The sequence below is a fragment of the Pempheris klunzingeri genome, chromosome 4, assembly GCF_042242105.1.
Source record: "Pempheris klunzingeri isolate RE-2024b chromosome 4, fPemKlu1.hap1, whole genome shotgun sequence".
Taxonomy (NCBI): Eukaryota; Metazoa; Chordata; class Actinopteri; order Acropomatiformes; family Pempheridae; genus Pempheris; species Pempheris klunzingeri.
The window spans coordinates 25,611,946-25,628,934 of NC_092015.1; the positions used below are offsets into that span (position 1 = coordinate 25,611,946).

The 16,989-nt window shown below is 41.5% G+C and overlaps 1 protein-coding gene across 2 annotated transcripts; it reads left to right on the forward strand.

Annotated features, from left to right (window-relative positions):
* The first annotated feature begins 290 nt into the window (after positions 1-290).
* inpp5ka (inositol polyphosphate-5-phosphatase Ka) lies at positions 291-14,099 on the forward strand. 2 transcript variants are annotated; one of them, XM_070828860.1, is made up of 14 exons: positions 291-397; positions 856-934; positions 4,082-4,186; positions 4,304-4,412; positions 4,826-4,942; positions 5,795-5,970; positions 6,588-6,699; positions 6,809-6,918; positions 7,064-7,090; positions 9,113-9,332; positions 11,204-11,341; positions 11,429-11,512; positions 11,608-11,712; positions 11,848-14,099. In XM_070828860.1, the coding sequence occupies exons 2-14, from the start codon at positions 864-866 to the stop codon at positions 11,941-11,943; spliced, it is 1,470 nt and encodes a 489-aa protein (XP_070684961.1). In that variant the 5' UTR covers positions 291-397; positions 856-863; the 3' UTR covers positions 11,944-14,099. The 2 variants fall into 2 exon arrangements, with proteins under 2 accessions (XP_070684961.1, XP_070684962.1); XM_070828861.1 differs by lacking the exon at positions 7,064-7,090.
* Positions 14,100-16,989: the final 2,890 nt, after the last annotated feature.

The following is a 16,989-nucleotide window of genomic DNA, read 5'->3' on the forward strand; positions in this document are numbered from 1 at the left end:
GCTGTAGTTGTCTTAGAAACAAATACGTCAGGTCAGGCATAAAATATAATGCCGAGAGTTTGAGACCGAAGCATTTACTACATATGTAAAAATAAAAAAATTCTCCCTGTGAAGCACATAATTTCTTTTGGTTATAAACATCATTGATGTTGATAGCTGAAAATGTATTGCAGCGTAGATAAATGTATTGATGAGGAGTTTATTGTGATTCATCAAGTTACGTGCCATTATTTTGAAGGGAAACAAATTGTCTTCCGGATGAGGGCGCAATTTCCGGATGAGGGGCGGGACAACAACATCACCAGCTACTGTAACTGTGAGGCTGCCGCTACTGAACTACTGTACGTGCCTTTTAAGTAGAAAAACAACGAAAATAAGCGCTGCCGAAGCACACCAGGTAGTACACGACAAACACACCTACTCATACAGGTTTTAAATTCGGGCGTTAGCTCAGTGCTCGATGAATAAAGCTCGGTTTAGCTAGCTGCGTAGTGTTGCGAGTATTAATATCGTTTACATTAACGTTTCAACACCACAGCAGCGGGGCACGATGATAACGTTGACGTTAGCTATGTACAGTTAGCTCGACGTAAGACAGTGCCACCAGCTACTCTTGTGCAATAATCATGTCTGCTCAAGTCAGAGATTAAATACGTTGCATAACAGCATGTAGATTATCTTCAGCCTCAATTTAAAGTAGAGGTAGAAGTTGTTAGCAATCTCAGCTCACAGTCAGTGTAAACGGAACAAGCGATTTACTAGCTATTTATTGGTGTGCACTTCACTTTAGACTCCAGCTGTGTTTGTACTGTCAGATTTAAAGTTGTCTTGCGGGTTTGCCTCATTGCCTTCCAGGTCTGGAGATGATGGAGGAGCAGGAGGAGCAGCCAGACCTCAGTTTGAGGAGGAGAGACAACGAGGGAGAGCGCTTCAGGTTGGCCTCCCACTTAAGCGCCCTTTCACAAAGCCCAAAATGTTACAACTGCAAAACGAAAATATCATCTGTAAATTGCTTAATTAATAAAACTTTTATAAAATGTTAAGTCAAACACTATCAGGCATCTTGCCAATAAGCAGTAGCCCCACAACTCCAAGTTTCTGAATGGACCTCAGCCTGAGACATTTTCCTGTAAACTCCGATCAGATCCTTCAGGAGATACACAGCATACAGCCACTGCACAATGAGAGGACATGCATGCTTACATACTTATGTACATGTATGTACACACACCTTTTGAAAGCTGTGTTGGCACAGCTATGAACTGATCAGGTTTACTGCTCGTAAAAAGCGATGGCATGTGAGAGGAAACTGCTTTTTCTTCTTGTTGCTTAAGTAATAAGTAATCTGAAGTGTGACTCAGGGAATAGTTCCTGAACTCCTGGTGTCTGGTCTTTGTGCTGTCTGGTTGTAGAGCCTTACCAGACTGGTGAGGAGGAGGGTGCGGGGAGAGACTCATTGACTGCTCAACCTAAAGTTCAAGTGGCATATTGGGAAATATGCTCAATATTTTTGTTCTGTTTTTGAGGACAAACTAATGATCTGTGGGTTTAAAACTGTACAGAAGCCCAACCATACAATGGGAAGTAGGGTATTATGAATCAGGCGCCAATGTGATGGGCTGTGATTTATACATTGTATAATACCAAATAGTGTGTGAGAGTGATTTTTCAAGCTGCTTCAGATATCTCCTCATTGACACTATGTTGTGTTGTTCTTGTAGCCGGTTTGGTGCTGCCTCCTTAAGACAGAGATGGCATTGTCCAGGTTTGGATGTAAAGTCAGACAGAAAGACAGGCTTTACAATGCTGACATTCATTTTTACTGCTTATCTTAATTGTTACATTTTAGATGTGGCATTAAAGTGTACACCTGCACAGTATTATTTCTCTCTTATTTCATTTAATTAAAGGATAACTCCAGCATTTTTAAACCAGGGCCCTATTCTTTACATATTGTGGGTTTCAAATGACTTGTAGGTACAAAACATTTTGGAATGCACTAATAATAGTACAAGACTCCATTGACAAAAACAGTAATTTTATCTCACAGAGCATGTGAGTTGTTGATCTACTGCTGCCTCAATCAGTTAGTTTATTTGTGTTATTATGTGACTTGGTGTTTTAAAGGGTTAGTTCAGATCCAACTCAACACACGATAACACAAACAAACTAACCGATCAAGGCCAGGATAGACCAGCTACTCCTGTTTTTTGCGAGAAAAATTACTATTTTTGTCAATAGAGTCTGGTGGCTTTGAAGAGAGCGATATAACAGCTGCTTCTGGTTAAACAAAAATAATCTCCCAGGTCTGTCTCTGTAGGGATAATTACCATAATATTGCCAGACAATTAGAATAACAGTCTTAGCTTGTCAGTGGCAAAAACACTTGTAGTGCGCCTACTTTGATCGGGCATAGTTTCCTCTAAGGACTATGGAGCAGCCATTGCATCTCGTTTCATGGCTGGACCAGTTCCAAAACTTTTTGCACCTACTAGTCATTTAGATCCTGAAATATGTAAAAATAAGGCCCATTTTTAAAAATACTGAAGTTATCGTTTAAAGCTTCGGGATCAGTAATTAACTAACTCATCATATGTCAATGCCTGCCGCTGGTACCAAAGCTCCCAGGCTTTTCCTGAAAAGCATAGCACAATTGTCTGTCTCAATTAGGGTTGAACATGCTCCAAGACTAAACACAATGCAATGTTTGCCAGTTTACGAATCTGGCTGCATTGTGTCAGGCTGATTTAGTTGCTCAACAATACACACTTAATGCGGATTTGAAGAAAGAAAACAATGTGTTGCTATTCCGCCTGAGGAAAGAGCAGCTGGGTGCTCAACAGCTTGCAAAAGGGAAAGAGTTTTTATATTCACTGGGGCAAGTTGTTTTCCTAATGTTTCAATAGGCTTTATGTTGAAACATTTTACAATGAGATTATGCATAGTTTTTAGTACACAAAGAAGACTTGTAGACAAATAAACCAGATCCCTAATCACTCAGTCCAACTCTGGAGCACCAAATCCTTGAGCCACTACTTTCCTCATTTCACTCAGTGGTTTGTTTCTACAGAAGCAAGCAACACTTTGGACCCTTGCACGTTTGAGGCAAAAGCCAAACATACTTCAAAGTGTCAAATTTGGGCAATTTTTAGTCTCGTGTAAATTCAGTCCGGCTTTCAAGAAGACTGCTGAACACTTTGAGCCAGAATGGATGAAATTAGTCGGCTATTTGGCACCACGGGGCGCGTCCGCTCCGTGAGCCTTTCCAGCGATGCCACGCAGTCCACGGGGAGCAAACTGGGTCTGCGTCATCGACTCACCCAGCTGATGACATGCGTGGATGACTTGGACCCCAAAAACGAACTGCATGAGAAAGTAGTCAAGACCCTGGATAACGCCTTCCTTATCTGTGGCAAGAGAGCCAACAAGCCGAAAAAGGACAGTTTCAGGTGGAGGACAAATGCCACCTCTTTGCTTTTCTTTTCTGTGTGTGAAAGCTGGAAAGAAAGTTTGTGTTTTTTGTACAGGGATGTTATTCTTCTATCTCCTTTTATTCAGCTCTTTACTTTTTTCTTTTGCCTCTCTTTAATATGTTTGATTGATTCCTCTCCTGTGGGTTCATGATTTTCCCCCACCACTAGCCAACAGAAGACACTTTTGAGTCTTGCTAATTGAAACCCTACAGCAGCTGAGCACAGAAAACTCAACATTATAGAGGCTGCGAGTTTGTGTGAAAGGATTACTGCTCTCATTATGTGTTAACTGTAGCAGCCTGACCTACGTGTGGCTGTAGCACTGTGCTTTTACTGTAACGGCTTTTACATTCGGATGATGTGCTTGCCTGTGGTTTTTGAATCACTGAATGAAGCTCTTTGATTGTAAAGTTCAACTTTTAGTCCTGCTTCATTTTGTGATATAGTGGAGCTGGCTGTTGGAGAATGATTCTGTATATTCTTATATGTTTTACCAGCACTTCAGATAGCTTGCTCTAAACATTCTCCATCTATTATCGATGCAATATGTACATTTTTGGATGTAAGTGCAGCACAAATGACTACATTTCCATATGCCATGCCCACAGGCTACACATGGTGACGTGGAACGTGGCCACAGCTGATCCGCCAGATGATCTGACCTCGCTTCTCCATCTGAACTCCCCAAAGAGCCCAGACCTCTACGTCATCGGGTAGGTGCTGTGGTGCAGAGAAAGTGAACTGACTCATGGGGTCATGAATTTGTTTATATAACTGGGTATGGGACAGAATGACTGACAATTAAGCCTGTTTGTGTGTGTGTGTGTTAGTTTGCAGGAGGTATACTCAGGGCCGTTAAGATTCATATCAGACACTGTATTCGATGACCCATGGAGTCAGCTGTTGTTGTCCACTTTGGCACCGCGGAAGTATGTTAAGGTACAAATCCTCTCAAAACAGCCTCATACACATGCACACACACCAGAGGCAGCACTCATTTTCTCAGGCGAGCAAGATTAAATTGATCTTTCAAGTAGTAGTACAGCGCCTGCTCAGGAGTGGCTGATTGCTTTGCTCTCTGAAGTGTGGTCTTGAGACACTCATTCATTGAGACACTCATTCAGTCGACTTTGCTCTCAACACTCGACCACAAAGTGTGAACTCGATTGCATGAACAGCTCTCAAGATATGCATACACATCTGATGTAGAGACAGCCATATTGGAGGTGTTACACACACACACACACCTTGATGACTATTAAGTATTATGTTAATGTGTGTATTATGTCCTGCTGTATTTACTGTGTGTGTGTGTGTGTGTGTGTGTGTGTGTGTGCCTGTATGTGTCTCAGGTGTCATCCATCAGAATGCAGGGGCTGCTGCTGCTCTTCTTCTCCAAACTAGACCACGTCCCCTTTATCAGAGACATTCAGGCCACGTACACACGCACAGGCATCTTCGGTTACTGGGTGAGAAATACACTTACACACAAACACTCACACACACAATTAAGAAATTAAAAGAGTACTCCACTGATTTAGCAATGCATTTCAGGACACTGTTAGACTCACAATGGACAGTTTTAAAACTCTTGTTTCCCACAGTGCAACTCAACTGCCAACAGTTCATGCTAATAGCATGAAAAACCCAAATAATGTAGCCTTGAGCTACATTAGCTGCTGACTTTCACTTTTATCAGACTTCACACAGCTCCCTCAGGCCACAGACAAAAGGCTTCACAAGGAAAGAACTTGGGCATACTCTGAGATTAAAGCAGTAAATTTATGAGCAAAAAAAATCGAATTTATGAGAAAAGTGTTTTTGTGGTTCCTTGACAAAGAAACTTTGAATTTTCCAATCTTTCTTACCTTAAACCGGTAAATTTACAAGAAATTTTTTATATCTTTTTTTACTTTTCCAAGTTTTAATCTCAGAAATTCAGCTTTTTTATTAACCCCCCCCCACCAGGCTATTTTTTTTTTTAGCCCTTATAGACTGCCGCACACAGACACCTGGAAGCAGATTTTGATGTGTAAAATCGGCAGAATTCTACTTTCAATACGTGGTGGAACTAAACGTCAAGTTTAAAAATGACGTCCCACTGTGCCACCTTGGTGAACTGAACCGTGGGAGCAGAAAATGTCTTGCTGTTTTTTCCCCCAAAATGTCAAAATAGCTCATGGGTTCTTTTTGTTGAAGCTGATAATTTTGTCTTAGTTTCAAAAGCATCAGCTCGTCTCCCTCACCTTAGAAACTGAAAGAATGGTACAGACTAGTAAACTGTTTCCTCTGTTTCTTCTCTCTTCCCATTTGTCTCTCAGGGTAACAAAGGTGGCGTGTCTGTCCGTCTGTCTTTCTATGGCCACATGCTCTGTTTCCTAAACTGTCACTTGGCTGCTCACATGAAATACGCCACAGAGAGAGTGGATGAGTTCGAGTACATCATGGACATGCAGACCTTTGACTGTAAAAAGGCTCCAGCAATTGTTGACCACAGGTGAGCAGATACAAACCTCTGTTTACCCAACAGGTGATTAACACTAAAGCTCCATCAACAAGGCTTGTGCTGATTGGTGATTGGCTTGTATATCCAAGAATGAAAAGATAATCGCAGATTGGTTTTTCCTATGCCAGCATGAAGGTGATTTTGAACTAACTTAACATCAGGACTAAGATTTGAGGGACTGTCCGCCCACTGAGCCCCGTTAATCAGCACAAGTGAGTAGTTAACGTGATGGAAGAGATCTGGAGTGTGATATTAAGGAAAAGATAATAATGTTGAAAGAGCTTGATGCAGTGATATTGTTGTACCAAGCACAAACACGGTCGTTGTCTGGAAGGACAACTGTTGCTGTTAAATAGGTTTTGTAATGTTTAAATATTCACACACTTGTTATTATAAATGTTTATTCTTGTAATAAATATACAGCTATTTCTGCTACTGCTAAGAATGTTATCAAGGGAACAAAATATTCAGTATTTAACAGTAAGCCTGTTAAGCCTGTTTACCTGCAAACAGTCGATAATAATCAAATTTGGATAACAAGTAGCTTTGTTACGTACTTAGAAATCCAACACTCTTTCCCTTTTGTCCTGCTGTGTCTCTCCATCCAGGTTGGTTTTCTGGTTTGGAGATCTCAACTTCCGAATTCAGGACCACGGCATGCACTTTGTCCGCTCCTGTATCAACAATCAAACCTACAACCTGTTGTGGAGCAAAGACCAGGTCTGACACGTCATCATCATTATTAGTGTTATTAGAATCATTAGACGCGGTTCGTTACCGTGTTGGTTCTAGTTTGGGAGGCCATGAAATGTGTGTTTTGTCTTCTCAGTTGACTATGATGAAGAAGAAAGAAGAGATGCTCCAGGAGTTTGAGGAAGGGCCTCTGGACTTTCAACCCACGTACAAGTTTGACTTAAACTCTGATACTTATGACAGCAGGTAACCGTTTCCAACTGAAATCATCATCATAATCGATCATAGCTAATTCTAATCATACTTTTGAAATCACTTTTTATTTCAAGTACTTTCCTCTTAAAATGTTAATTGGTGTGTGTCTTATCCACACCTCTTTTCAACCTCACAGGCTCTACAGGACATGGTTTGGCTTTAAGTAAGGCTTCAACTCCACATCTCCTTTAAAATATCATGTCACCACCTTTTTAATCCAACTAGCTGCACTTCAGTATGCACATACTTTTAACAAGATGCTAAAAGTACTGTCCTCTTTTTTATGCACTATATCTTTAGAAAAGTTTCAACCACTTTTCTAAGGCCTTTCTTCCCCTGTAACATACTGCAAATTAAACAAACAAGCAGGTGGAATAAACAGTCTTTTCAAGACATGTCAGATTGTCTCTGCGTTGAAAAGACTGACAAGCTTGTTTATTTTACAGAACGCTGTCTGAACTCACAGACCTGCCGTTCTGGGAGCCAATACTGTTGCTGTTAAAGGCACCCTGTGGAGTTTTTGACCACTAGTGGCACTGTGAAGCAATGTTTTTATGAGCAGATCCCACTTGGTTTTGCATCACTGTTATGAGTACGCAGGCGAGATGCGACGGTTTCATGTTATTGTACTGGTAGACAGTTGGTGGAGGTGATGCACTAAGAACAGCAAATGGCAAGGACTTCTAGCTGAGTATAAAAAGTGTTTATGAGGAAGAAAAAACATTCAACACATGTTGATAAGGCTTGAAGTGCATAAAATGGTTTCTTAAATGAAGTACACTGAATGGAAATATAACTGATTGTTTACAAAGCTCCACAGGGTGCTGCCTTTAAATGGCAAAATAGCAGTACTCAGTGTTAACTTGCATTAAACCTACTGTGTAACACCATTCCACTGCTTTCAGAGCTAGTGTGTTTAAAAGCCAGTGTGTAAAACTCTCTGCGTCCCCGAACAGCTGCTACATAATAGCTAACATGCATGGCCAGAAATAGATGTGTAGGTAATGCAGGCGCTATGACTGTGGATAATTCCATATGTGTGCACTGGATTATAACTGCAACAGCAACTGTATCTGTAATAACTGCGATGAAACTGCAATTCCATTCGATGATGGCATTTTACAGTGCTTCTGAATGCGTGATGTAAAGGCATTAATGCATTAGTCACCGATGGAAATGTGGCTGTGTGAAAATGGGCAGGTTTTTGTCCTGTCCTGTGAAGCGGGTTGCACTGAAATCGATTAGGGGACCGGCACCTAATCAAAGGACATTCTCGAAAAGTGCTTGTTTTGCCACTGACAGGCTGAGATTGTTATTCTAAGTGTTTGACAACATTACAGGAATGATCCCTTACAGATAGATCTGTAAGGTCCTTTTCGTTTAACCACCAAAGCTACCAGACTCCACTGACAAACAGTCATTTTACGTCGCAGAACACGGTATTTGCTCGTCTACCGCTGCCTCGATTGGTTAGTTTGTGTTACTGTGTGACCGGTGTTTTAAGGGATTAGTTCAGGTCCAACACAATATTTGTGTAACGCACAAATATCCTTTAAGGTATCCCTTCACATGCTCGCTCTGTGTTACTTCAACCCTCCAGTAAAAATTTAAAAAAGTAAGTAAAAAAAGTAAAAATGTGCTGTCCTGTAAAAATGCCTGTCTGGCCTCTTAACATAAATGGAAGGCTCTGTGCCCAGGTGGTCTCTCTGATGGGGCATGAGAGATGGATGAAGAAGTAAGAAGTTTGATGTCCTGCCTGACATAATGCCATAGTGTTTTTCACCAGCCTTGTCAAACCACTATCTTTGCTGTGTAATTTTAACAGTGCTTTAATTATATGACATCACCTGTAACAAAGATTAAAGTGTAATACATGCCCATATCCTGTAATGTGACAATGTGAAGTGCCTTAAGGCATAGTAGTGAATACATATTAACTGCTGAAATATGGATGTAATGCTGATCACAGAAAGGCATGAGATGTACTGTAGTTACTTTCACGTGACCCCACCGCCAAGGTTGCTACTGTGAAATAGATACTGTAGCTTGTTCGGTGTCATGTTATATACCGTATATACTGTTTCCATCACCCAGTCATAACATACTTTATCCTTGCTATAATGATGTGACTGTCTCCTAACTAACCACCTCTCTGCTCTCTGCCTGTCCGTAACCACCTGTCCAGTGGTAAGAAGCGTAAACCTGCCTGGACTGACAGGATCCTGTGGCGGCTCCGACCCAAAGCCCCGCCCCCCAACGAGCAAGATGGGGTGGATGGGAAGACGCTCAGGCAGCTGGAAGAGGATGAGGAGTACCCTCTGAAGATCAGGCAGGACTTGTACACCAGCAATATGGAGTACAGCATCAGCGACCACAAGCCTGTCGTCGGCGTCTTCACACTGGAGGTGAGGAACTGGAGCAGTGGCCGTGCTCTCCAGAATGACACAGGCACAGCTAACACTAGCTTGACCTGTCTCTCTCACACAGCCTTAATGCTCTCCTTTCTGACCGGCATGATTGGATTATCTATTGATCGTGGAGCTGAACAGTGCTTGTTTTGTTATGGGAACAAATCCTACGAAAACACTGAATGAATCTGCTAACACGTATTATCTGTGTATCACAACCTTATGTGTCTTCGCTGTCTGAGTCATTGAGCTCCATTGTTGTCCAAAAACTATTCAAACACATCAGTGAGTCACACTATTGCACTGGATGTTCCCTCACCAGCATGAAAACACACACCATAGTTTATTCTAAAGCAATCCACCAACGAAAACACTATTGACTAACTCTTCCTGTTTGAGTAACACTACAGTACCCGTCTGTTTCAAGTTACTGAGCCTGTTTATAAGTGCATACTTGTGACCAGTTTTTATGCCTCCACGCTGACGAGGAGGCATTATGTTTTCAGGCTATCAGGTGGTCCATTTGGACTCAAGGATGAACTGCTAAGATTTTGGGGGCCAAAGTTCCAAGGTCACTGTGACCTCACAAAACACGTTTTTGGCCATTGACTCAAGAATTCATACTCTAATTATGACAACATTTCACTCAAATGCCATTTCATATCCAAAAGGTCAATGATCAGCTTTACTGTGACTTTTCTGTAATAAACACATTTTTGGCCGTTATTTGACGCCATAACTCGGGAACACAAGGGTAGACGTTAGGTCAGATGCTGAGTTGGTGCCCACCTTGAAACTGTGCTGATTGTAGAGATCTTCTGTTCTGTGCTGTCTGGTTGAGGATGTGTGTGAAGCATCCACCTTTTATAATTTGTAGCTTCCTTGAAGCATAGTAAGTATCTTTGTGTGTGTGCGTGTCGTCTTCTGTAATGGATGCAGCTCTGCATCAGAAGCAGCTTTATTGGCCGAGCATGTTAACACATCCAAGGAATCTGTCTGTTTTTGTTTTACATATCACTAGATCACAAATTAGCCTCAAAGGGCTTCACTCATCCTCTATCTAGGGATGATTGGTCATGAGTCATGGTTATGACAGTATTGTGCTCACCACAGTACATACTGAGATCTGGAAATACTCAATATCAATTGGCCCAGACAATTGATATTAGGTTATTGCAGATATATTCTATTGATATTGGTGTATATAATGGCTGATAATTAACAAGAACTTGCACAGAATTAAATGTTTGACTACATTTGAGATCATTTAGAATTAGTGTTGATTACATAGTTTGTCCACCACAGAGCCATGACAAGTCAGCAAGTGTCTAAGGGTTTTATATTACGATAGTTTGTGTTGATTATTTATGTTTGAAAACTATCTAGCGGCCAATATATGTCATTATTAAATGTTTTAGAACTCCCCAAAATGTTCTGTTTCAGTCTGAAAACCCCACTATGGGGTTCAGGGTCGAGCTGTGGTTACAACAAAGTCTGACGGGGCCACAAACAATCAGACAGGATGTTTAAAAGCCAACAGTTTTGCCATTTTTTTTCTAAAACATCATCTCTCATTGCACAGAAAGTTTGTAGCTTCGATTATGGTACCAAAGGTCAAAGTAAAGCAGGACGTCAGTCATACTGTGATGAATGTTACGATACATAATAACCTTGGTTTTGTCTTCTAAATAACTTTGATTAACGTGTACCCGTTTCCTTCCCTTCCACATCCTTCACCGTCACAACTGATAGAAACTGTGGCCAAACTTACCCAAACAAGTTTTAATAGCACGATTTGTCCTTTTAAGATCGGCAATTTACAGATTAACTTGTATGATATTGAAAGGCCAACTTAATTGTCATTGCAGCTGAGGAAGATGTACGGGACTCCTCTGGTGCGTCTGCAGGCCGAGGGCGACTGGAGTGCAGACATTGATGCCATGGTTCTCTACAGCCCCCTGCAGCCATTCCCTTCCAGCACATGGGACTGGATTGGACTCTATAAGGTTGGCCCAGCAACAACCATTCACCACTGGTGATTGAAATGGGATTATACCCCTTTTGACAATCTCGACTGTGTGTTTGAAACCCAGGTTGGATTCAGCAGTGTGTCGGACTACATCACCTACACGTGGGTCAAAGATGATGAGGTGGCCTTTAATGAAGAAATCGTGCAGGTAACAACTCGTGCTCCAGGGACATGATCATCTGTATTATCTGAAGAAAAGTATCAGAGAAAACTCAGGTGGTATAAATGTGTCTGCTTTTGTAGGTTTATGTTAGCAAAGAGGAAATCCCTGTGCGGGGAGGAGAGTGTGTGCTGTGCTACTACAGTAGTACTCTGCAGTGCATCATTGGAGTCAGTGAGCCGTTTAAGGTGAGGAATAATAAGCACAGACTGTACACCACTGATTTATTTATCTATCTTTCTATCTATTTATCTACAACTTGTAACTGACTACATTTTGCCAAAAAGTAGAGTGCGGGTGTGATCTGCTGGTCTGTCTTTCAGGTCCACGAGTCCAAAGTAGCCACTGAGGAAGGCTTGGTGCATGAGAAGCTCAATGGACTCAACAAAGCCATAGCGAGTGAAGACCTTTGGAACTAATGTGGCAGGAGCCACAGATGGTATGGTGCAGAAATGGATCTATTTGGCCTTGGATTGCCTGAACAACAACTACTGTGTTTCCTAACTGTCCACCGAGGGAGCAGATTAGGAAGTGCTGCATATACATGCTGTTACACATCCCAAATGACCTCTCTAATGTGACCGGTACAGCTGTCTCTCACACCTCTTTGCTCAGTACACAAATTCTAAATTGGCCTTCTATTTAGCAAAGAGGTGCCAGCTTTGTGTCCTGAAGCATCACAACATAACAAACGTACTGTATTAAATTTGAGAAGAATTATACAATATGATGAAATGTTTCGATTGACTGTGGCATGTTTAGTTGATGAGGAGAGGGAGGTAACGGGTGAGACGTATCGATGAAGTAGAAGGTGAAGTATGTTGTTGGATCTGTGGGGATCTGTATAATCGTCGATAAAGGAAGCTCTCTGTTGAAGGCTGAGGTAACGGATGAAAATGTTTGTGTGAACTCCATGTTCTAATGCTGAAGTTGCTCTCACAGCTGCCTCCGTGTGGCTGAAAGAAAAGCTGGAACACTGAATACTGATGTTTGGGAGGGTGAATAGACCCCAGCCAGACTTCACCTGACTGCTACAATTGTGAAAAGGAAAAGGGAAATGCATAGTTAACAAAATTGGCCGACTTTTGTTTACATGACTCCACTGTCACATCAGTTTGTTCATTAGCAATGAGTTATTTTGCAGTGGAAAATTAGCTGTTTGCAGCTAACTTAACAAATATGAAGAGACTGGTATCCTTGAAGCCAGTCCCAATATATATGACTAATTTACGTATTCATAGCTCAGCCAGTCTGATGCTGGATCAGGAGCACATTACTATTAATATATTTTCCACATGTTCATTTCAGTTTGATTAAAGCTTTAAAATAAGAAAGTACTCCTTGTTCAGAGGATAATCAGAGCTTCAAAACTTTAGTCAGCCAACCCATGTCATCTCAAACTCTGTCTCAGGACAACCTCCAGTAGTTGAGCCTCAGAAGTACCACTCTCCTCACCACCAGTGATGTGCAGGCACGGCAGGCTGCAGGTGAGCAGAGTGAGTGAAGGAAATAAAGAATAGAATAGGCCAAATCCCATTTTGGCTACACTGTTACAGAACATGTTTATGCCATGGAGTTTTGGAAGAGACATTATGGTCAACAGACGTGGGGTAAAGTGCTGGATAATGACTGAACAAAATCCTCAAAGTCACAAAGAAATAAAATTCCCTTTTTTTGGTGACCTATTCCATTGAACAGACGGTGATCTGACCTTGTCGTCGTCCTTTCCACTCTCTTATCTTTAAAACATTATGCTGTTTTGGCTTAACTTTGTCTTAAGTAATATGCAGAGCATTATTTGTCCTATGGGACTAAGTCACATTGCAGTTGAATGTAGGCTGAATTTCTTCGCTGTTTGTAAGTTATTTGAAGTATTCGCTGGGCTCAGAATATCTCACTGTAGTGTTGTGAATGGACTGCTGTGGGAAGTGTTTGCAGTTTTGATTTTCTCCTGACAGTATTTTAATTAACTGCAGTTGTTCCTGGACACTTGAACACACACAGCTATAAGATCCAACCTTTTACTTTTTTCAGAGCAGATAATCTGAGGCTCTTTTTTAGCATGCTGTCTCATTAGCCCACACGATCCCTGCAGTTTTTAGAATCATTCCCTTCTGATACTGATTGTGGTATCACAACGTAAAGATGTGTTGCACTGTTAATTGTTAGTGTGTACTGAGAAATAATATAAAATCATTTTTTGTTTTTAAAATATGTATTCAGCAAGTGCCTTTGAAATGATTGTTGCTTCAGTGCACTTTTATATGCTGCTCAATTCTGATACAACACGTATCATTAATGTCCATCACATTATTTATCATAGCTTGGCATCGTCTCCTTGGCTCTTCTTAACGTTCACCAACATGGAGCTCTCTTCTGCTGATGGTGTTGTTATTGGCTTTCTAGAATCATCATTACATTTCAATTTATGTGTTTTTATTTTTTTCCATTTGTAACTAAAAAGTGACACAAAGTGACTTCTCTCAAATAGACATAAAATGTTGTAATGTACTGTAACAGAATACCAACAAATTTATAGCTTTGCAAATGCAAATATTAAACAAGTTTCACTTCATAGTTTGTGTGGTTTATTTATTAAGCACCAGCCATCTATTCTATTTTTTAGCGTCTATTTTGTCCACAATATACAACTACTACTAAGGCTAATAGTAGTAGGTATGATACACACATGCACACATATACACTGCTAAAAGAAATATAAAGGGGACACTTAAATCGCTTATGGGATTGCGATGAACTAAATATTCAAGTTCAAAATCTTTACTGTACATTTTGTAATTCGTTGAGAACAAAATGACGTAACAGTCAACGGGAACCAAAATCACCAACCGACTGAGGGTTGGATTCAAAATCAATCAATCAATCAATCAATCTTTATTTATATAGCGCCAATTCACAACAGCGTTATCTCAAGACGCTTTACATAAAGAGCAGGTCTAGACCAAACTCTTTAATTAGAGAGAGACCCAACGATTCAGGAATTCAAAATTAAGGATTCAAGAATCCCCACATGAGCAAGCATCAGATGTTGTATCGAGCAACAGTGGCAGGAAGAACTCCCCTTTAACGGGAAGAAACCTCGAACAGACCCAGGCTCAATGTGGGTGGCTTCTGTCAGGATCCGTGTTGGGTGGAGGTTGGACAGAGAGAGAGAGAGAGAGAGGGAGAGAGAGACAACACAAACAGCAACCATCGTACTAGCAGTGACTATAGCACTAACAATAGGAGTGTGACTAAAAGATCAGCAGTACGATATTATTGAAAAACATGACGAGTGGCCGACGATCCGCAGCAGTGATTCATGAAGCAGAGAACCACATCAGCAGGACCAGGACCAGGATCCACAGGAACCTGAGAGATGAGAAAGCACAGAAAGGCTCTGGGGAAGATAGCAAGTTAGAGGCAGACATTAGGCGGACATGAGACATAATGATGGAGAGGAAGAGGAGGATAGAGAATAGAGAGGAGCTCAGTGCACCATAGGAGTCCCCCGGCAGTCTGAGCCTATAGCAGCATAACTAGGGGCTGGTCTAAGGCCTGATCCAGCCCTTAACTACATCCCTTGTCAAAAAGGAAGGTTTTTAGTCTACTCTTAAATGTAGAGAGGGTGTCTGCCCCCCGAACCCAAACTGGAAGGAGGTTCCACAGGAGAGGAGCCTGATAGCTGAAAGCTCTGGCTCCTGCACTACTTTTGGAGACTTTGGGAACCACCAGTAGGCCTGCATTCTGGGAGCGCAGTGCTCTAGTGGGGTAGTACGGTACTATGAGTTCTTTAAGATATGATGGGGCCTGACCCTTAAGAGCCTTGTAGGTGAGGAGAAGGATTTTAAACTCTATTCTAGATTTTTCTGCATCATCTATAGACAAAATGGGCCTGATTTTAGCAATATTATGTAGATGGAAAAAGGCAGTTCTAGAAATCTGTTTAATGTGGGAGTTAAAGGACAAATAAGACTCCCAGATTCCTCACAGTGGAGCTGGAGGCCAGAGTAATGCCATCCAGAGTATGTATGTTGTTAGAAAAGGTGTCTCTGAGGTGTCTGGGGTCGAGCAGAATAACTTCAGTTTTATCTGAATTTAGCAGCAGAAAGTTGCTGCTCATCCAGGACTTTATGTCCTTAAGGCAGATTTGAAGTTTAGCCAACTGATTGGATTCATCTGGCTTTATTGATAAATATAATTGTGTATCATCTGCATAACAGTGGAAATTAATGGAGTGCTTCCTGATAGTATTACCCAGAGGAAGCATATAAGATAAAGAGTATTGGTCCAAGCACTGAACCTTGTGGAACTCCATGTCTAACCTTAGTGTGGACAGAGGATTCATTAACGTGTACAAGCTGAAATCGATCTAATAAATAGGACTTAAACCAGCTTAATGCAGTTCCTTTTATACCAATGAACTGTTCCAGTCTCTGTAACAGGATGTGATGGTCAATGGTGTCGAAAGCAGCACTCAGGTCTAACAAGACCAGTACAGAGAGAAGTCCACTGTCTGATGCCATAAGAAGGTCGTCTGTAACCTTCACCAGTGCTGTCTAAAAATCACACCGAAAATCTAAATTGAAATCACAGGCTGATCCAACTTGTGTGAATTTCATCACGACAACTCAGGTGTTCATTTTTTTCGATGAAGGACAGGCAACTTCTCTCATTTAAGGTGCTTTATTTTTTGTGTGAATAAGTATTGAGCTTGGCCAAGGACTCAGTCAGAGCTCTGAAAACCACAGTCAGCAAGCTGTTAGTCTGTAGCCAACAGGTCCCAGAGTGAGCCCCGAAACACGTATGTAGTAACAGTATATACATTCCAGCAAGAATACAATTATTTTTGATTGGTTGTCTAGGTGGGGAGTAGCTGTGGATTTATGCTTGGCCCTCCCTTCGTTGGTGCACAGGCTGGTCCCAGCCTCTTGGCATCACGACCTTCATCCAGCAGCCGTACCTGTAAACAAAGTATCCTCCCTGGTGACCTTTCCCTATCATGTGCGTGCTTCTTACAATAGAGTCTTTCTGAGAGCATCCTCCCCTGCAGCTATCTCATCCTCCCGTTACAATGTCGGCCTCCCACCAGCTTTCGGCCTTGGAGCTCCCAGTACTGGGTGTGAAATGTAGTTTATGAGGTGTGTAGTAGTGCATGTAAGCGTGCTTGTGCTTTCTTGCCATAAACATCCCACTTAATCATCATGTGTCTGACCCTTCAGAACCTGGGGCCAGTGCTTGTTCCCCTCTTTATCAACTATGGGGTATGGCTCTTCCCTGTGGCGGTGCATTGCATTAATGTGTCTCTCCCTGCTGATTTAAAACAGTACATACATTGTCAGTAAGAACTGAGCTTCCAGTGTTAGTAAAACAATTGGCTCTAATGGTTGATTATATAGTTTTATTAGTTCACTCACAGGTCACTTAGTTAGTTCAAATATAGGTGATACAGTTTATTATTATTA